The 16,648-nt window shown below is 49.4% G+C and overlaps 1 protein-coding gene across 1 annotated transcript in view; it reads right to left on the bottom strand.

Moving 5' to 3' along the window:
• Window positions 1-1,596: 1,596 nt before the first annotated feature.
• LOC134936242 (TLC domain-containing protein 4-A-like) overlaps window positions 1,597-16,648 on the bottom strand; it is a 171,670-nt gene continuing 156,618 nt past the window's right edge. Inside the window, 3 exon segments of the mRNA XM_063931239.1 lie at window positions 1,597-2,178; window positions 2,180-2,452; window positions 4,419-4,492. Of these exon segments, the coding sequence (XP_063787309.1) occupies window positions 2,079-2,178; window positions 2,180-2,452; window positions 4,419-4,492 (447 nt within the window). The 3' untranslated portion in view covers window positions 1,597-2,078.

Below are 16,648 nucleotides of genomic sequence, written 5' to 3'. Positions count from 1 at the left end.
GCACAGGGGCCGAAGTGCCTTCTCATGACGTCATAATGACATATGCAGGTCTGATTTGCAGCCGGCCAGCTGCATAAATGACTCTGACTGTCTCTGTATGTTATAATGTGAATGAGATTAAGGCACATTCAGTGAAAAGGAGGATAATGCACAATGCTATGCTGGTGTCGGTGGGAGGGGCTTACATTCAGGTGGGAGGGGCTTGTAGTCATGGGAGGGACTTTGATCATCACATAATTTACCCAATCTGCCCATTTCCCCTTTAGGAATATTTTTGCAGAAAACGCTGTTATACAGTCCCACCTCACCCTTTTGACCCAGAGCAAATCCGTCTGTACCCAGTTATTTCCAAGCCAACTGAGTACCTTTACTAATGATTACTTCGTTCAGGACCATAAAGTGTAATTAGATAACCAGAAGCACAAAACAATGTTTCAGGTGAGACAGGTAAAGATTGGACACTTGCAATGTATGTAAGTGTTGGGCTCATTCTTCTCTGATAAGATCATAATCATAGCCTATATAGGACATGTTCTCTGCTGCAAATGAAGTCCAAGGGGGGAATGTAATAGACTTCGACTTGCAGTCATCATAGAGAATCCGTCGAGTCTGCCCCATGATTTGAAAAGTCATGTCCTGTCCATAAAAAACCTGATTTAGAGTGAGCCGCTATCTTGTGGGCTTAACGTCAGCATAAATTCACGGGTGCAAAAAACATTCCGATGCATGCGACTCAAAATAATGTTAATATTCACCCAGGTTAACAAATCCGCCAGACGATGATGACTGACGGACAATTGAAAAAAATATTGCTATAGTCTGGGCTGGTTCCCTGAAGAGGGGGATTCCATGCTAGTTGTTCCCCGACTTTAACGGTAACCTGCACCAGGCTATGCCAGGCTGGACTGGTCACATTATAACAGTGAGATATCCTCGGCTGCCATGGGTCTTCTTTATCCAGTTGCAGTGCCATCACCAGAGTGTATCACCAAGCTGGTGCAAGGCATGCACATCTGAACTATCATGTACACGCGTATACCTGCATGTTTTTTCAGTGCAGACGGCAGCTGGCAAATTGTATGCGTCAAGTAACAATACATGTCGTGGTAAGTGCAAATGTGACTCAGTAGTTTATAGGGCATTGTGGGGTCAGATGGGCAAAGTGTGCAAAGGTTTATATTTTTCTTTCCAAATCTTGGCGGCATGCGTGTGCACAATGTTCCTCGGGTCTAATGCGTGCCAACGTGATGATGTAATTTTTTAGCAGCACTTGACTTTATTATATAGGTTTATTTTTCAACTCGTAAAATGATCATCATTACCAGCCGCACATTGGGGGTAATTCCAAGTTGATCGCAGCAGGAATTTAGTTAGCAATTGGGCAAAACCATGTGCACTGCAGGGGAGGCAGATTTAACATGTGCAGAGAGAGTTAGATTTTGGTGGGTTATTTTATTTCTGTGCAGGGTAAATACTGGCTGCTTTATTTTTACACTGCAAATTAGATTGCAGATTGAACACACCCCACCCAAATCTAACTCTCTCTGCACATGTTAAATCTGCCTCCCCTGCAGTGCACATGGTTTTGCCCAATTGCTAACTAAATTCCTGCTGCGATCAACTTGGAATTACCCCCATTATACTGTATGCTTCTGAAAAATGGTTTGCATCTCCAGTAGAGACGCGCCACACGCCTGCTCCTACTGTACTGAACTGGCACGCCCCCGTCTGCTTCTTCAGGGTATATCATGTGCAAATTACATCCTTCTCTAAGTCCGGATGCATTTACATGCAGAAAGAAGCACATCCTACCTGGCGTCCAACTCTAAATCAAGCACAGAATGTATACTAATGAATCCCATCTCCTGATGTGCCAGGGTTTGCTAAATTAATAAGAAGTTCCCAAAGGCGGTTTACTGGAACTGGCTCCGAAAGTGACCCGCGAGGATCCTTTATGCAGAATGAAGATATTCGATGGCAAAGGCATGGCCAGATTTCCATTGACATAATATGGGACAGCTGAGGATGTGACTTGATGAGGTATAATATTGTCTTTTCCACAGGAAGGCAGAGATACATCATTTCTCTGCTTGGGTGTGGTCCAGCCGCAGAGTGACGAGACGCGTGCACAACGGGAGACCACGATCCGAGTCACTGCAGCTGCGTTCAGGCTTTCCTAGGTTTTACTTTAACAGCACGGTAAAATCCACGAGCAATTTTATACATCCAGAAAACATTGAGGATGTCCAATATCGCACTGGTTACAATCCATGCCCCCTGCGGCCCGATGCCCACCCTGATGTAACCCTCTGCGCCAAACGTGGAAAACATCATGGAGTAGTAGCTGGGAATCACAGCGATGCGGACAATGAAGAACACAATGGTCAAAGATATACCATTCAGGAGGACCGGCTTGGAGGAGCGTGGAAAGCCGACCACATCCAGAAACCACCTGTGGTGAAACAAGGAGATGTGTTAAAAGAGACCTTGTATATAGGTTCCTGTGGAACTTTATGATGCAATACATGACCAGGGCTGCCATCAGGGGGGGACTGTCCGCACTTTAGTCCCGGGCCCGGACTGCGAGGGGGCCCACATAGCAATCAGAGTTCGCCAGACCAGCAGCCAATCAGCAAATACCGATTGGTTTGCATCTGGTTCCAAATTTGAAATTCCACCGGCGCTGTCCCTCTATGTCTGCCTGCTCCAGACTCCTTCCCTGTGCTGCTGCGGTGGTCCTTGCCCGCCACAATCATGCCTAGGGGCCACCTGATGTCCTGCACCCTACCCTGGGATAAGCAACTTGTGCCAGAATGATAAGCTGTGGGAGCTGCAGGGGGCGCGCAAGGTGAGGGACGGGGCCCTGCCTATTCTGGGATCCTGGACCCCACAATTTCTGATGGCAGCCCTGTACATGACTCTAACATTGGGTTTACTGCCTGCTGCTTTTCAGCAGAGGACAGTGGCCTGGGAACTGTGTTTTCACAATGTCTGCAAGGTCACAGTATCGGTCACCTCACTCTGATATGAATAAAAAGCCAGTGGCAAACATAATAACATGATAGATGGTAGGTTAAAAGCAAGAAGTAAATCTTCCTGAAAAGCACGCTAGAAGGGTTGTTGAGCTAATTTTAAATTATTACGTATCTGTTGCTTAATCAGAATGTCGCATGACAAGATCAGATGCCAAATGACTATGGCCCTCATTCCGAGTTGTTCGCTCGGTATTTTTCATCGCATCGCAGTGAAAATCCGCTTAGTACGCATGCGCAATGTTCGCACTGCGACTGCGCCAAGTAACTTTACTATGAAGATAGTATTTTTACTCACGGCTTTTTCTTCGCTCCGGCGATCGTAATGTGATTGACAGGAAATGGGTGTTACTGGGCGGAAACACAGCGTTTCAGGGGCGTGTGGCTGAAAACGCTACCGTTTCCGGAAAAAACGCAGGAGTGGCCGGGGAAACGGTGGGAGTGCCTGGGCGAACGCTGGGTGTGTTTGTGACGTCAACCAGGAACGACAAGCACTGAACTGATCGCACAGGCAGAGTAAGTCTGGAGCTACTCTGAAACTGCTAAGTAGTTAGTAATCGCAATATTGCGAATACATCGGTCGCAATTTTAAGAAGCTAAGATTCACTCCCAGTAGGCGGCGGCTTAGCGTGTGTAACTCTGCTAAATTCGCCTTGCGACCGATCAACTCGGAATGAGGGCCTATGTGCAGACCGGCATGCAGCCACAAGATGGCGCTGGTCACCAGCAGGCACCCGTATTCTATATAATTACTATTATTATTATTATTATCCTATATTTATATGGCGCCACAAGGGTTCCGCAGCGCCCAATTACAGAGTAAATATGCACATAATCAAAACAGGAAAACAGTGACTTACAGTTGAAGACAATATAGGACAAGTACAGGGTAACTAAGCATAGCTACACCAGTAAACGACATAGAGATAAGTTTCAGGGTGGCCAAACAACTGCGGGATTTGGCAGTTGAGGATTATTAAAGTAAGAAAAGGATAAGCACATGAGGGAAGAGGTCCCTACTCGTGAGAGTTTACATTCTAATAAAATGCTAATGCTTCTCCTCACCTCTATGTGGGAAATTCAAGTGTTTGGCGCACTGACGGCCACTAGATGATAAGTGTTGTTCCGTTTGGGCACACATAGGCGCCTACATTACTGTTACATTGTTCTGTCATTTTGCCGGAATGGTAACTAGTATAATCAGATTATTTTATCTGAATAATTCTTGCGAGTAACAATCATTTCACATGGGCCTGAATAAATTGCCAATGACATCGCTGTGTGCAACCAGTTTTACTGGTCCTGTCTGCAGCGTCGTGGCCGGGCTATAAGTCAGTTGTTGTCATTCTAGGCAAAGCAGTCTCATGTCACAGAGGTTCTACTCACCTGAGATTCACAAATGGCGTTGATAGTTCACAAATCAACCGGAAGTTGGCAAAATATGGCAGCACCCCTCGCTCCTGTGAAATAAATGGTATTAATTAATCCAGAGACTCATCTGAATTCTGAGTATTGGAAGAGAAAAGCGTACAGACCGCTGGCGGCACAATTGGAATTCTTAGTGGAAATAATACTGTATTGTACTTGTCAAGGGCGTCAGAACGTTTTTTTTGGTTGGGGGGCGGGGCAAGATAAAATCTCTATTTGGCGCCCCTAGCTTCTGGCCACCATAGATGGGTCACTTGCTCCTCTACGGAACACTATGGAGCAGCCCATTAGTTATTTATAAATGGCATTACTATTGATAAGAACACGGGGGGTGGAGACAGAAGAGAGAGAGAGAGAGAGAGAGAGAGAGAGAGAGAGAGAGAAAGGGGAGAGAGAGAAGAGAGAGACAGGAAAGAGAGAAAGGAGGGAGACAGAGTGAGAAAGGAGAGAGAAAGGAGAGCGAAAGGAGAGAGAGAGAGAGAGAGAAAGGAGGGAGGGAGAGAGAAAGGAGAGAGAGAAAGGAGAGAGAGAAAGGAGGGAGGGAGAGAAAGAAGAGAGAAGGGATGGAGAGAAAGGAGAAATAGGAGAGAGAGAGAGAGAGAGAGAGAGAGAGAGAAAGGAGAAATAGTAGAGAGAGAAAGGAGGGAGAGAGAGAAAGGAGAGAGAGAGAGAGAGAGAGAGAGAGAAAGGAAAGAGAAAGAAAGGAGAGAGAGAAAGGAGAGAGAGAGAATGAAGAGAGAGAGAAAGGAGAAAGAGAAGGGATAGAGAGAAAGGAGAAATAGGAGAGGGAGAGAAAGGAGAGATAGAGGGAGAGAGAGAGAAAGGAAAAAATAAGAATTTACTTACCGATAATTCTATTTCTCGTAGTCCGTAGTGGATGCTGGGAACTCCGTAAGGACCATGGGGAATAGCGGCTCCGCAGGAGACTGGGCACAAAAGTAAAGCTTTAGGACTACCTGGTGTGCACTGGCTCCTCCCCCTATGACCCTCCTCCAAGCCTCAGTTAGGATACTGTGCCCGGACGAGCGTACACAATAAGGAAGGATTTTGAATCCCGGGTAAGACTCATACCAGCCACACCAATCACACCGTATAACTTGTGATCTAAACCCAGTTAACAGTATGATAACAGAGGAGCCTCTAGAAAAGATGGCTCACTACAACAATAACCCGATTTAGTTAACAATAACTATGTACAAGTATTGCAGACAATCCGCACTTGGGATGGGCGCCCAGCATCCACTACGGACTATGAGAAATAGAATTATCGGTAAGTAAATTCTTATTTTCTCTGACGTCCTAGTGGATGCTGGGAACTCCGTAAGGACCATGGGGATTATACCAAAGTTCCCAAACGGGCGGGAGAGTGCGGATGACTCTGCAGCACCGAATGAGAGAACTCCAGGTCCTCCTCAGCCAGGGTATCAAATTTGTAGAATTTAGCAAAACGTGTTTGCCCCTGACCAAGTAGCTGCTCGGCAAAGTTGTAAAGCCGAGACCCCTCGGGCAGCCGCCCAAGATGAGCCCACTTTCCGTGTGGAATGGGCTTTTACAGATTTTGGCTGTGGCAGGCCTGCCACAGAATGTGCAAGCTGAATTGTACTACAAATCCAACGAGCAATAGTCTGCTTAGAAGCAGGAGCACCCAGCTTGTTGGGTGCATACAGGATAAACAGCGAGTCAGATTTTCTGACTCCAGCCGTCCTGGAAACATATATTTTCAGGGTCCTGACAACGTCTAGCAACTTGGAGTCCTCCAAGTCCCTAGTAGCTGCAGGCACCACAATAGGTTGGTTCAGGTGAAACGCTGAAACCACCTTAGGGAGAAACCGAGGACGAGTCCTCAATTCCGCCCTGTCCGTATGGAAAATCAGATAAGGGCTTTTACAGAATAAAGCCGCCAATTCTGACACGCGCCTGGCCCAGGCCAGGGCCAACATCTTTAAGTGGTTCAAACCAATGTGACTTTTGGAACCCAAAAACTACATTGAGATCCCAAGGTGCCACTGGAGGCACAAAAGGAGGCTGTATATGCAGTACCCCTTTTACAAACGTCTGCACTTCAGGGACTGAAGCTAGTTCTTTCTGGAAGAAAATTGACAGGGCCGAAATTTTAACCTTAATGGACCCCAATTTCAGGCCCATAGACACTCCTGTTTGCAGGAAATGTAGGAATCGACCCAGTTGAAATTCCTCCGTCGGGCCTTACTGGCCTCGCACCACGCAACATATTTTCGCCAAATGCGGTGATAATGTTTTGCGGTTACATCCTTCCTGGCTTTGATCAGGATAGGGATGACTTCATCCGGAATGCCTTTTTTCTTCAGGATCCGGCGTTCAACCGCCATGCCGTCAAACGCAGCCGCGGTAAGTCTTGGAACAGACAGGGTCCTTGCTGGAGCAGGTCCCTTCTTAGAGGTAGAGGCCACGGATCCTCCGTGAGCCTCTCTTGAAGTTCCGGGTATCAAGTCCTTCTTGGCCAATCCGGAGCCACGAATATAGTGCTTACTCCTCTCCATCTTATAATTCTCAGTACCTTGGGTATGAGAGGCAGAGGAGGGAAAACATACACTGACTGGTACACCCACGGTGTTACCAGAGCGTCTACAGCTATTGCCTGAGGGTCCCTTGACCTGGCGCAATACCTGTCGAGTTTCTTGTTGAGGCGGGACGCCATCATGTCCACCTTTGGTTTTACCCAACGGTTTATAATCATGTGGAAGACTTCTGGGTGAAGTCCCCATTCTCCCGGGTGGAGGTCGTGTCTGCTGAGGAAGTCTGCTTCCCAGTTGTCCACTCCCGGAATGAATACTGCTGACAGTGCTATCACATGATTTTCCGCCCAGCGAAGAATCCTTGCAGCTTCTGCCATTGACTGCTTCTTGTGCCACCCTGTCTGTTTACGTGGGTGACTGCCGTGATGTTGTCCGACTGGATCAACCCGGCTGACCTTGAAGCAGAGGTCTTGCTAAGCTTAGAGCATTGTAAATGGCTCTTAGCACCAGGATATTTATGTGAAGTGATGTCTCCAGGCTTGACCATAAGCCCTGGAAATTTCTTCCCTGTGTGACTGCTCCCCAGCCTCGCAGGCTGGCATCCGTGGTCACCAGGACCCAGTCCTGAATGCCGAATCTGCGGCCCTCTAGAAGATGAGCACTCTGCAACCACCACAGGAGGGACACCCTTGTCCTTGGTGACCGGGTTATCCGCTGATGCATCTGAAGATGCAACCCCGACCATTTGTCCAGCAGGTCCCACTGGAAAGTTCTTGCGTGGAATCTGCCGAATGGGCTTGCTTCGTAGGAAGCCACCATTTTTCCCAGAACCCTTGTGCATTGATGCACTGAGACTTGGCTCGGTTTTAGGAGGTTCCTGACTAGCTCGGATAACTACCTGGCTTTCTCCTCCGGGAGAAACACCTTTTTCTGGACTGTGTCCAGAATCATCCCTAGGAACAGAAAACGAGTCGTCGGAACCAGCTGCGATTTTGGAATATTGAGAATCCAACCGTGCTGTCGCAACACTACCTGAGATAGTGCTACACCGACCTCCAACTGTTCCCTGGATCTTACCCTTATCAGGAGATCGTCCAAGTAAGGGATAACTAAAACTCCCTTCCTTCGAAGGAGTATCATCATTTCGGCCATTACCTTGGTAAAGACCCGGGGTGCCGTGGACCATCCAACGGCAGCGTCTGAAACTGATAGTGACAGTTCTGTACCACAAACCTGAGGTACCCTTGGTGAGAAGGGTAAATTGGGACATGAAGGTAAGCATCCTTGATGTCCAGAGACACCATGTAGTCCCCTTCTCTTGAATTTGAACCTCTGTATGTAAGTGTTCAAAGATTTTAGATTTAAAATCGGTCTCACCGAGACGTCCGGCTTCGGTACCACAACAGTGTGGAATAATACCCCTTTCCCTGTTGCAGGAGGGGTACCTTGATTATCACCTGCTGGGAATACAGCTTGTGAATGGCTTCCAAAACTGCCTCCCTGTCTGCTTGTAAAGCCCCAGCGTCATGCTGAGGGCTTGGCAGAGGCGGGAGAGGGCTTCTGTTCCTGGGAACTGGCTGATTTCTGCAGCCTTTTTCCTCTCCCTCTGTCACGGGGCAGAAATGAGGAACCTTTTGCCCACTTGCCCTTATGGGAACGAAAGGACTGCGCCTGATAATACGGCGTCTTCTTATGTTGAGGCGACCTGGGGTAAAAACGTGGATTTCCCAGCTGTTGCCGTGGCCACCAGGTCTGAAAGACCGACCCCAAATAACTCCTCCCCTTTATAAGGCAATACTTCCATATGCCATTTGGAATCCGCATCACCTGACCACTGTCGTGTCCATAACCCTCTTCTGGCAGAAATGGACAGCGCACTTACTCTTGATGCCAGTCGACAAATATCCCGCTGTGCATCACACATATATAGAAATGCATCTTTTAAATGCTCTATAGGCAATAATATACTGTCCCTATCTAGGGTATCAATATTTTCAGTCAGGGAATCCGGCCACGCCAACCCAGCACTGCACATCCAGGCTGAGGCGATTGCTGGTCGCAGTATAACACCAGTATGTTGTGTAAATACATTTTAGGATACCCTCCTGCTTTCTATCAGCAGGATCCTTAAGGGCGGCCATCTCAGGAGAAGGTAGAGCCCCTGTTTTGACAAGCGTGTGAGCGCTTTATCCACCCTAGGGGGTGTTTCCCAACGCACCCTAACCTCTGTCGGGAAAGGATATAATGCCAATAACTGTTTAGAAATTATCAGTTTTTTTATCGGGGGAAACCCACGCTTCACCACACACCTCATTTAATTTCTCAGATTCAGGAAAACTACAGGTAGTTTTTCCTCACCGAACATAATACCCCTATTGGTGGTACTCGTATTATCAGAAATGTGTAAAACATTTTTCATTGCCTCAATCATGTAACGTGTGGCCCTACTGGAAGTCATATTTGTCTCTTCACCGTCGACACTGGAGTCAGTATCCGTGTCGGCGTCTGTATTTGCCATCTGAGGTAACGGGCGCTTTAGAGCCCCTGACGGCCTATGAGACGTCTGGACAGGCACAAGCTGAGTAGCCGGCTGTCTCATGTCAATCACTGTCTTTTGTAAAGAGCTGACACTGTCATGTAATTCCTTCCAACAGTTCATCCACTCAGGTGTCGACCCCCTAGGGGGTGACATCCCTATTACAGGCAATTTGCTCCGCCTCCACATCATTTTCCTCCTCATACATGTCGACATAAACGTACCGACACACAGCACACACACAGGGAATGCTCTGATAGAGGACAGGACCCCACTAGCCCTTTGGGGAGACAGAGGGAGAGTTTGCCAGCACACACCAGAGCGCTATATATATACAGGGATAACCTTATATAAGTGTTTTTCCCCTTATAGCTGCTGTATTGTTTATACTGCGCCTAATTAGTGCCCCCCTCTCTTTTTTAACCCTTTCTGTAGTGTAGTGACTGCAGGGGAGAGCCAGGGAGCTTCCCTCCAACGGAGCTGTGAGGGAAAATGGCGCCAGTGTGCTGAGGAGATAGGCTCCGCCCCTTTCTCGGCGGCCTTTTCTCCCGTTTTTCAGTGTAATCTGGCAGGGGTTAAAATTCATCCATATAGCCCTGGGGGCTATATGTGATGTATTTTCGCCAGCCAAGGTGTTTTTATTGCTGCTCAGGGCGCCCCCCCCTAGCGCCCTGCACCCTCAGTGACTGAAGTGTGAAGTGTGCTGAGGAGCAATGGCGCACAGCTGCAGTGCTGTGCGCTACCTTGGTGAAGACAGGATGTCTTCTGCCGCCAATTTTCCGGACCTCTTCTTGCTTCTGGCTCTGTAAGGGGGCCGGCGGCGCGGCTCTGGGACCGGACTCCATGGCTGGGCCTGTGTTCGATCCCTCTGGAGCTAATGGTGTCCAGTAGCCTAAGAAGCCCAATCCACTCTGCACGCAGGTGAGTTCGCTTCTTCTCCCCTTAGTCCCTCGATGCAGTGAGCCTGTTGCCAGCAGGTCTCACTGAAAATAAAAAACCTAAAACTAAACTTTTCACTAAGCAGCTCAGGAGAGCCCCTAGTGTGCACCCTTCTCGTTTGGGCACAAAAATCTAACTGAGGCTTGGAGGAGGGTCATAGAGGGAGGAGCCAGTGCACACCAGGTAGTCCTAAAGCTTTACTTTTGTGCCCAGTCTCCTGCGGAGCCGCTATTCCCCATGGTCCTTACGGAGTTCCCAGCATCCACTAGGACGTCAGAGAAATAGGAGAGAGAGAGAAAGGAGAGGGAGAGAGAGAGAAGGGACAGAGAGAACGGAGGGAGCGAGAGCAAAAAAGAAAGGAGGGAGAAAGAGAGAAAGGAGGGTGCGAGAGAAAAAGGAGAGAGAGAGAGAAAGGAGAAATAGTAGAGAGAGGGAGGGGGAGAGGGAGGGAGAGAGAGAAAGGAGAGAGAGAGTGTGTGAGGGGGGGGAGAGAGAACTTCTCTGACATGGTACCAGCTCCCTGTCCCTCCTGCAGCTCCTTGCATTTGTGTCCCACAAGAGGTCATCTCCCTGTTCCTTTCCACCTGACCCCTCTAACCTTCATATTGTGCAAGCCACAGGTGTGGAGGGCTGGGCAGAGGAGGACCGTGACGGTCATGGAGCCACATGGAGTTGCTGGGATCCGCCGGGCCTTACTGGCCTCGCACCACGCAACATATTTTCGCCAAATGCGGTGATAATGTTTTGCGGTTACATCCTTCCTGGCTTTGATCAGGATAGGGATGACTTCATCCGGAATGCCTTTTTTCTTCAGGATCCGGCGTTCAACCGCCATGCCGTCAAACGCAGCCGCGGTAAGTCTTGGAACAGACAGGGTCCTTGCTGGAGCAGGTCCCTTCTTAGAGGTAGAGGCCACGGATCCTCCGTGAGCCTCTCTTGAAGTTCCGGGTATCAAGTCCTTCTTGGCCAATCCGGAGCCACGAATATAGTGCTTACTCCTCTCCATCTTATAATTCTCAGTACCTTGGGTATGAGAGGCAGAGGAGGGAAAACATACACTGACTGGTACACCCACGGTGTTACCAGAGCGTCTACAGCTATTGCCTGAGGGTCCCTTGACCTGGCGCAATACCTGTCGAGTTTCTTGTTGAGGCGGGACGCCATCATGTCCACCTTTGGTTTTACCCAACGGTTTATAATCATGTGGAAGACTTCTGGGTGAAGTCCCCATTCTCCCGGGTGGAGGTCGTGTCTGCTGAGGAAGTCTGCTTCCCAGTTGTCCACTCCCGGAATGAATACTGCTGACAGTGCTATCACATGATTTTCCGCCCAGCGAAGAATCCTTGCAGCTTCTGCCATTGACTGCTTCTTGTGCCACCCTGTCTGTTTACGTGGGTGACTGCCGTGATGTTGTCCGACTGGATCAACCCGGCTGACCTTGAAGCAGAGGTCTTGCTAAGCTTAGAGCATTGTAAATGGCTCTTAGCACCAGGATATTTATGTGAAGTGATGTCTCCAGGCTTGACCATAAGCCCTGGAAATTTCTTCCCTGTGTGACTGCTCCCCAGCCTCGCAGGCTGGCATCCGTGGTCACCAGGACCCAGTCCTGAATGCCGAATCTGCGGCCCTCTAGAAGATGAGCACTCTGCAACCACCACAGGAGGGACACCCTTGTCCTTGGTGACCGGGTTATCCGCTGATGCATCTGAAGATGCAACCCCGACCATTTGTCCAGCAGGTCCCACTGGAAAGTTCTTGCGTGGAATCTGCCGAATGGGCTTGCTTCGTAGGAAGCCACCATTTTTCCCAGAACCCTTGTGCATTGATGCACTGAGACTTGGCTCGGTTTTAGGAGGTTCCTGACTAGCTCGGATAACTCCCTGGCTTTGTCCTCCGGGAGAAACACCTTTTTCTGGACTGTGTCCAGAATCATCCCTAGGAACAGAAAACGAGTCATCGGAACCAGCTGCGATTTTGGAATATTGAGAATCCAACCGTGCTGTCGCAACACTACCTGAGATAGTGCTACACTGACCTCCAACTGTTCCCTGGATCTTACCCTTATCAGGAGATCGTCCAAGTAAGGGATAACTAAAACTCCCTTCCTTCGAAGGAGTATCATCATTTCGGCCATTACCTTGGTAAAGACCCGGGGTGCCGTGGACCATCCAACGGCAGCGTCTGAAACTGATAGTGACAGTTCTGTACCACAAACCTGAGGTACCCTTGGTGAGAAGGGTAAATTGGGACATGAAGGTAAGCATCCTTGATGTCCAGAGACACCATGTAGTCCCCTTCTCTTGAATTTGAACCTCTGTATGTAAGTGTTCAAAGATTTTAGATTTAAAATCGGTCTCACCGAGCCGTCCGGCTTCGGTACCACAACAGTGTGGAATAATACCCCTTTCCCTGTTGCAGGAGGGGTACCTTGATTATCACCTGCTGGGAATACAGCTTGTGAATGGCTTCCAAAACTGCCTCCCTGTCTGCTTGTAAAGCCCCAGCGTCATGCTGAGGGCTTGGCAGAGGCGGGAGAGGGCTTCTGTTCCTGGGAACTGGCTGATTTCTGCAGCCTTTTTCCTCTCCCTCTGTCACGGGGCGGAAATGAGGAACCTTTTGCCCACTTGCCCTTATGGGAACGAAAGGACTGCGCCTGATAATACGGCGTCTTCTTATGTTGAGAGGCGACCTGGGGTAAAAACGTGGATTTCCCAGCTGTTGCCGTGGCCACCAGGTCTGAAAGACCGACCCCAAATAACTCCTCCCCTTTATAAGGCAATACTTCCATATGCCATTTGGAATCCGCATCACCTGACCACTGTCGTGTCCATAACCCTCTTCTGGCAGAAATGGACAGCGCACTTACTCTTGATGCCAGTCGACAAATATCCCGCTGTGCATCACACATATATAGAAATGCATCTTTTAAATGCTCTATAGGCAATAATATACTGTCCCTATCTAGGGTATCAATATTTTCAGTCAGGGAATCCGACCACGCCAACCCAGCACTGCACATCCAGGCTGAGGCGATTGCTGGTCGCAGTATAACACCAGTATGTTGTGTAAATACATTTTAGGATACCCTCCTGCTTTCTATCAGCAGGATCCTTAAGGGCGGCCATCTCAGGAGAGGGTAGAGCCCCTGTTTTGACAAGCGTGTGAGCGCTTTATCCACCCTAGGGGGTGTTTCCCAACGCACCCTAACCTCTGGCGGGAAAGGATATAATGCCAATAACTGTTTAGAAATTATCAGTTTTTTTATCGGGGGAAACCCACGCTTCACCACACACCTCATTTAATTTCTCAGATTCAGGAAAACTACAGGTAGTTTTTCCTCACCGAACATAATACCCCTATTGGTGGTACTCGTATTATCAGAAATGTGTAAAACATTTTTCATTGCCTCAATCATGTAACGTGTGGCCCTACTGGAAGTCATATTTGTCTCTTCACCGTCGACACTGGAGTCAGTATCCGTGTCGGCGTCTGTATTTGCCATCTGAGGTAACGGGCGCTTTAGAGCCCCTGACGGCCTATGAGACGTCTGGACAGGCACAAGCTGAGTAGCCGGCTGTCTCATGTCAATCACTGTCTTTTGTAAAGAGCTGACACTGTCATGTAATTCCTTCCAACAGTTCATCCACTCAGGTGTCGACCCCCTAGGGGGTGACATCCCTATTACAGGCAATTTGCTCCGCCTCCACATCATTTTCCTCCTCATACATGTCGACATAAACGTACCGACACACAGCACACACACAGGGAATGCTCTGATAGAGGACAGGACCCCACTAGCCCTTTGGGGAGACAGAGGGAGAGTTTGCCAGCACACACCAGAGCGCTATATATATACAGGGATAACCTTATATAAGTGTTTTTCCCCTTATAGCTGCTGTATTGTTTATACTGCGCCTAATTAGTGCCCCCCTCTCTTTTTTAACCCTTTCTGTAGTGTAGTGACTGCAGGGGAGAGCCAGGGAGCTTCCCTCCAACGGAGCTGTGAGGGAAAATGGCGCCAGTGTGCTGAGGAGATAGGCTCCGCCCCTTTCTCGGCGGCCTTTTCTCCCGTTTTTCAGTGTAATCTGGCAGGGGTTAAAATTCATCCATATAGCCCTGGGGGCTATATGTGATGTATTTTCGCCAGCCAAGGTGTTTTTATTGCTGCTCAGGGCGCCCCCCCCTAGCGCCCTGCACCCTCAGTGACCGAAGTGTGAAGTGTGCTGAGGAGCAATGGCGCACAGCTGCAGTGCTGTGCGCTACCTTGGTGAAGACAGGATGTCTTCTGCCGCCGATTTTCCGGACCTCTTCTTGCTTCTGGCTCTGTAAGGGGGCCGGCGGCGCGGCTCTGGGACCGGACTCCATGGCTGGGCCTGTGTTCGATCCCTCTGGAGCTAATGGTGTCCAGTAGCCTAAGAAGCCCAATCCACTCTGCACGCAGGTGAGTTCGCTTCTTCTCCCCTTAGTCCCTCGATGCAGTGAGCCTGTTGCCAGCAGGTCTCACTGAAAATAAAAAACCTAAAACTAAACTTTTCACTAAGCAGCTCAGGAGAGCCCCTAGTGTGCACCCTTCTCGTTTGGGCACAAAAATCTAACTGAGGCTTGGAGGAGGGTCATAGAGGGAGGAGCCAGTGCACACCAGGTAGTCCTAAAGCTTTACTTTTGTGCCCAGTCTCCTGCGGAGCCGCTATTCCCCATGGTCCTTACGGAGTTCCCAGCATCCACTAGGACGTCAGAGAAATAGGAGAGAGAGAGAAAGGAGAGGGAGAGAGAGAGAAGGGACAGAGAGAACGGAGGGAGCGAGAGCAAGAAAGAAAGGAGGGAGAAAGAGAGAAAGGAGGGTGCGAGAGAAAAAGGAGAGAGAGAGAGAAAGGAGAAATAGTAGAGAGAGGGAGGGGGAGAGAGAAAGGAGAGAGAGAGTGTGTGAGGGGGGGGAGAGAGAACTTCTCTGACATGGTACCAGCTCCCTGTCCCTCCTGCAGCTCCTTGCATTTGTGTCCCACAAGAGGTCATCTCCCTGTTCCTTTCCACCTGACCCCTCTAACCTTCATATTGTGCAAGCCACAGGTGTGGAGGGCTGGGCAGAGGAGGACCGTGACGGTCATGGAGCCACATGGAGTTGCTGGGATCCGCCGGGCCTTACTGGCCTCGCACCACGCAACATATTTTCGCCAAATGCGGTGATAATGTTTTGCGGTTACATCCTTCCTGGCTTTGATCAGGATAGGGATGACTTCATCCGGAATGCCTTTTTTCTTCAGGATCCGGCGTTCAACCGCCATGCCGTCAAACGCAGCCGCGGTAAGTCTTGGAACAGACAGGGTCCTTGCTGGAGCAGGTCCCTTCTTAGAGGTAGAGGCCACGGATCCTCCGTGAGCCTCTCTTGAAGTTCCGGGTATCAAGTCCTTCTTGGCCAATCCGGAGCCACGAATATAGTGCTTACTCCTCTCCATCTTATAATTCTCAGTACCTTGGGTATGAGAGGCAGAGGAGGGAAAACATACACTGACTGGTACACCCACGGTGTTACCAGAGCGTCTACAGCTATTGCCTGAGGGTCCCTTGACCTGGCGCAATACCTGTCGAGTTTCTTGTTGAGGCGGGACGCCATCATGTCCACCTTTGGTTTTACCCAACGGTTTATAATCATGTGGAAGACTTCTGGGTGAAGTCCCCATTCTCCCGGGTGGAGGTCGTGTCTGCTGAGGAAGTCTGCTTTCCAGTTGTCCACTCCCGGAATGAATACTGCTGACAGTGCTATCACATGATTTTCCGCCCAGCGAAGAATCCTTGCAGCTTCTGCCATTGACTGCTTCTTGTGCCACCCTGTCTGTTTACGTGGGTGACTGCCGTGATGTTGTCCGACTGGATCAACCCGGCTGACCTTGAAGCAGAGGTCTTGCTAAGCTTAGAGCATTGTAAATGGCTCTTAGCACCAGGATATTTATGTGAAGTGATGTCTCCAGGCTTGACCATAAGCCCTGGAAATTTCTTCCCTGTGTGACTGCTCCCCAGCCTCGCAGGCTGGCATCCGTGGTCACCAGGACCCAGTCCTGAATGCCGAATCTGCGGCCCTCTAGAAGATGAGCACTCTGCAACCACCACAGGAGGGACACCCTTGTCCTTGGTGACCGGGTTATCCGCTGATGCATCTGAAGATGCAACCCCGACCATTTGTCCAGCAGGTCCCACTGGAAAGTTCTTGCGTGGAATCTGCC

The sequence above is a fragment of the Pseudophryne corroboree genome, chromosome 6, assembly GCF_028390025.1.
Source record: "Pseudophryne corroboree isolate aPseCor3 chromosome 6, aPseCor3.hap2, whole genome shotgun sequence".
In the NCBI taxonomy this organism is placed as follows: Eukaryota; Metazoa; Chordata; class Amphibia; order Anura; family Myobatrachidae; genus Pseudophryne; species Pseudophryne corroboree.
This window is presented reverse-complemented; position numbering and strand designations above follow the sequence as displayed.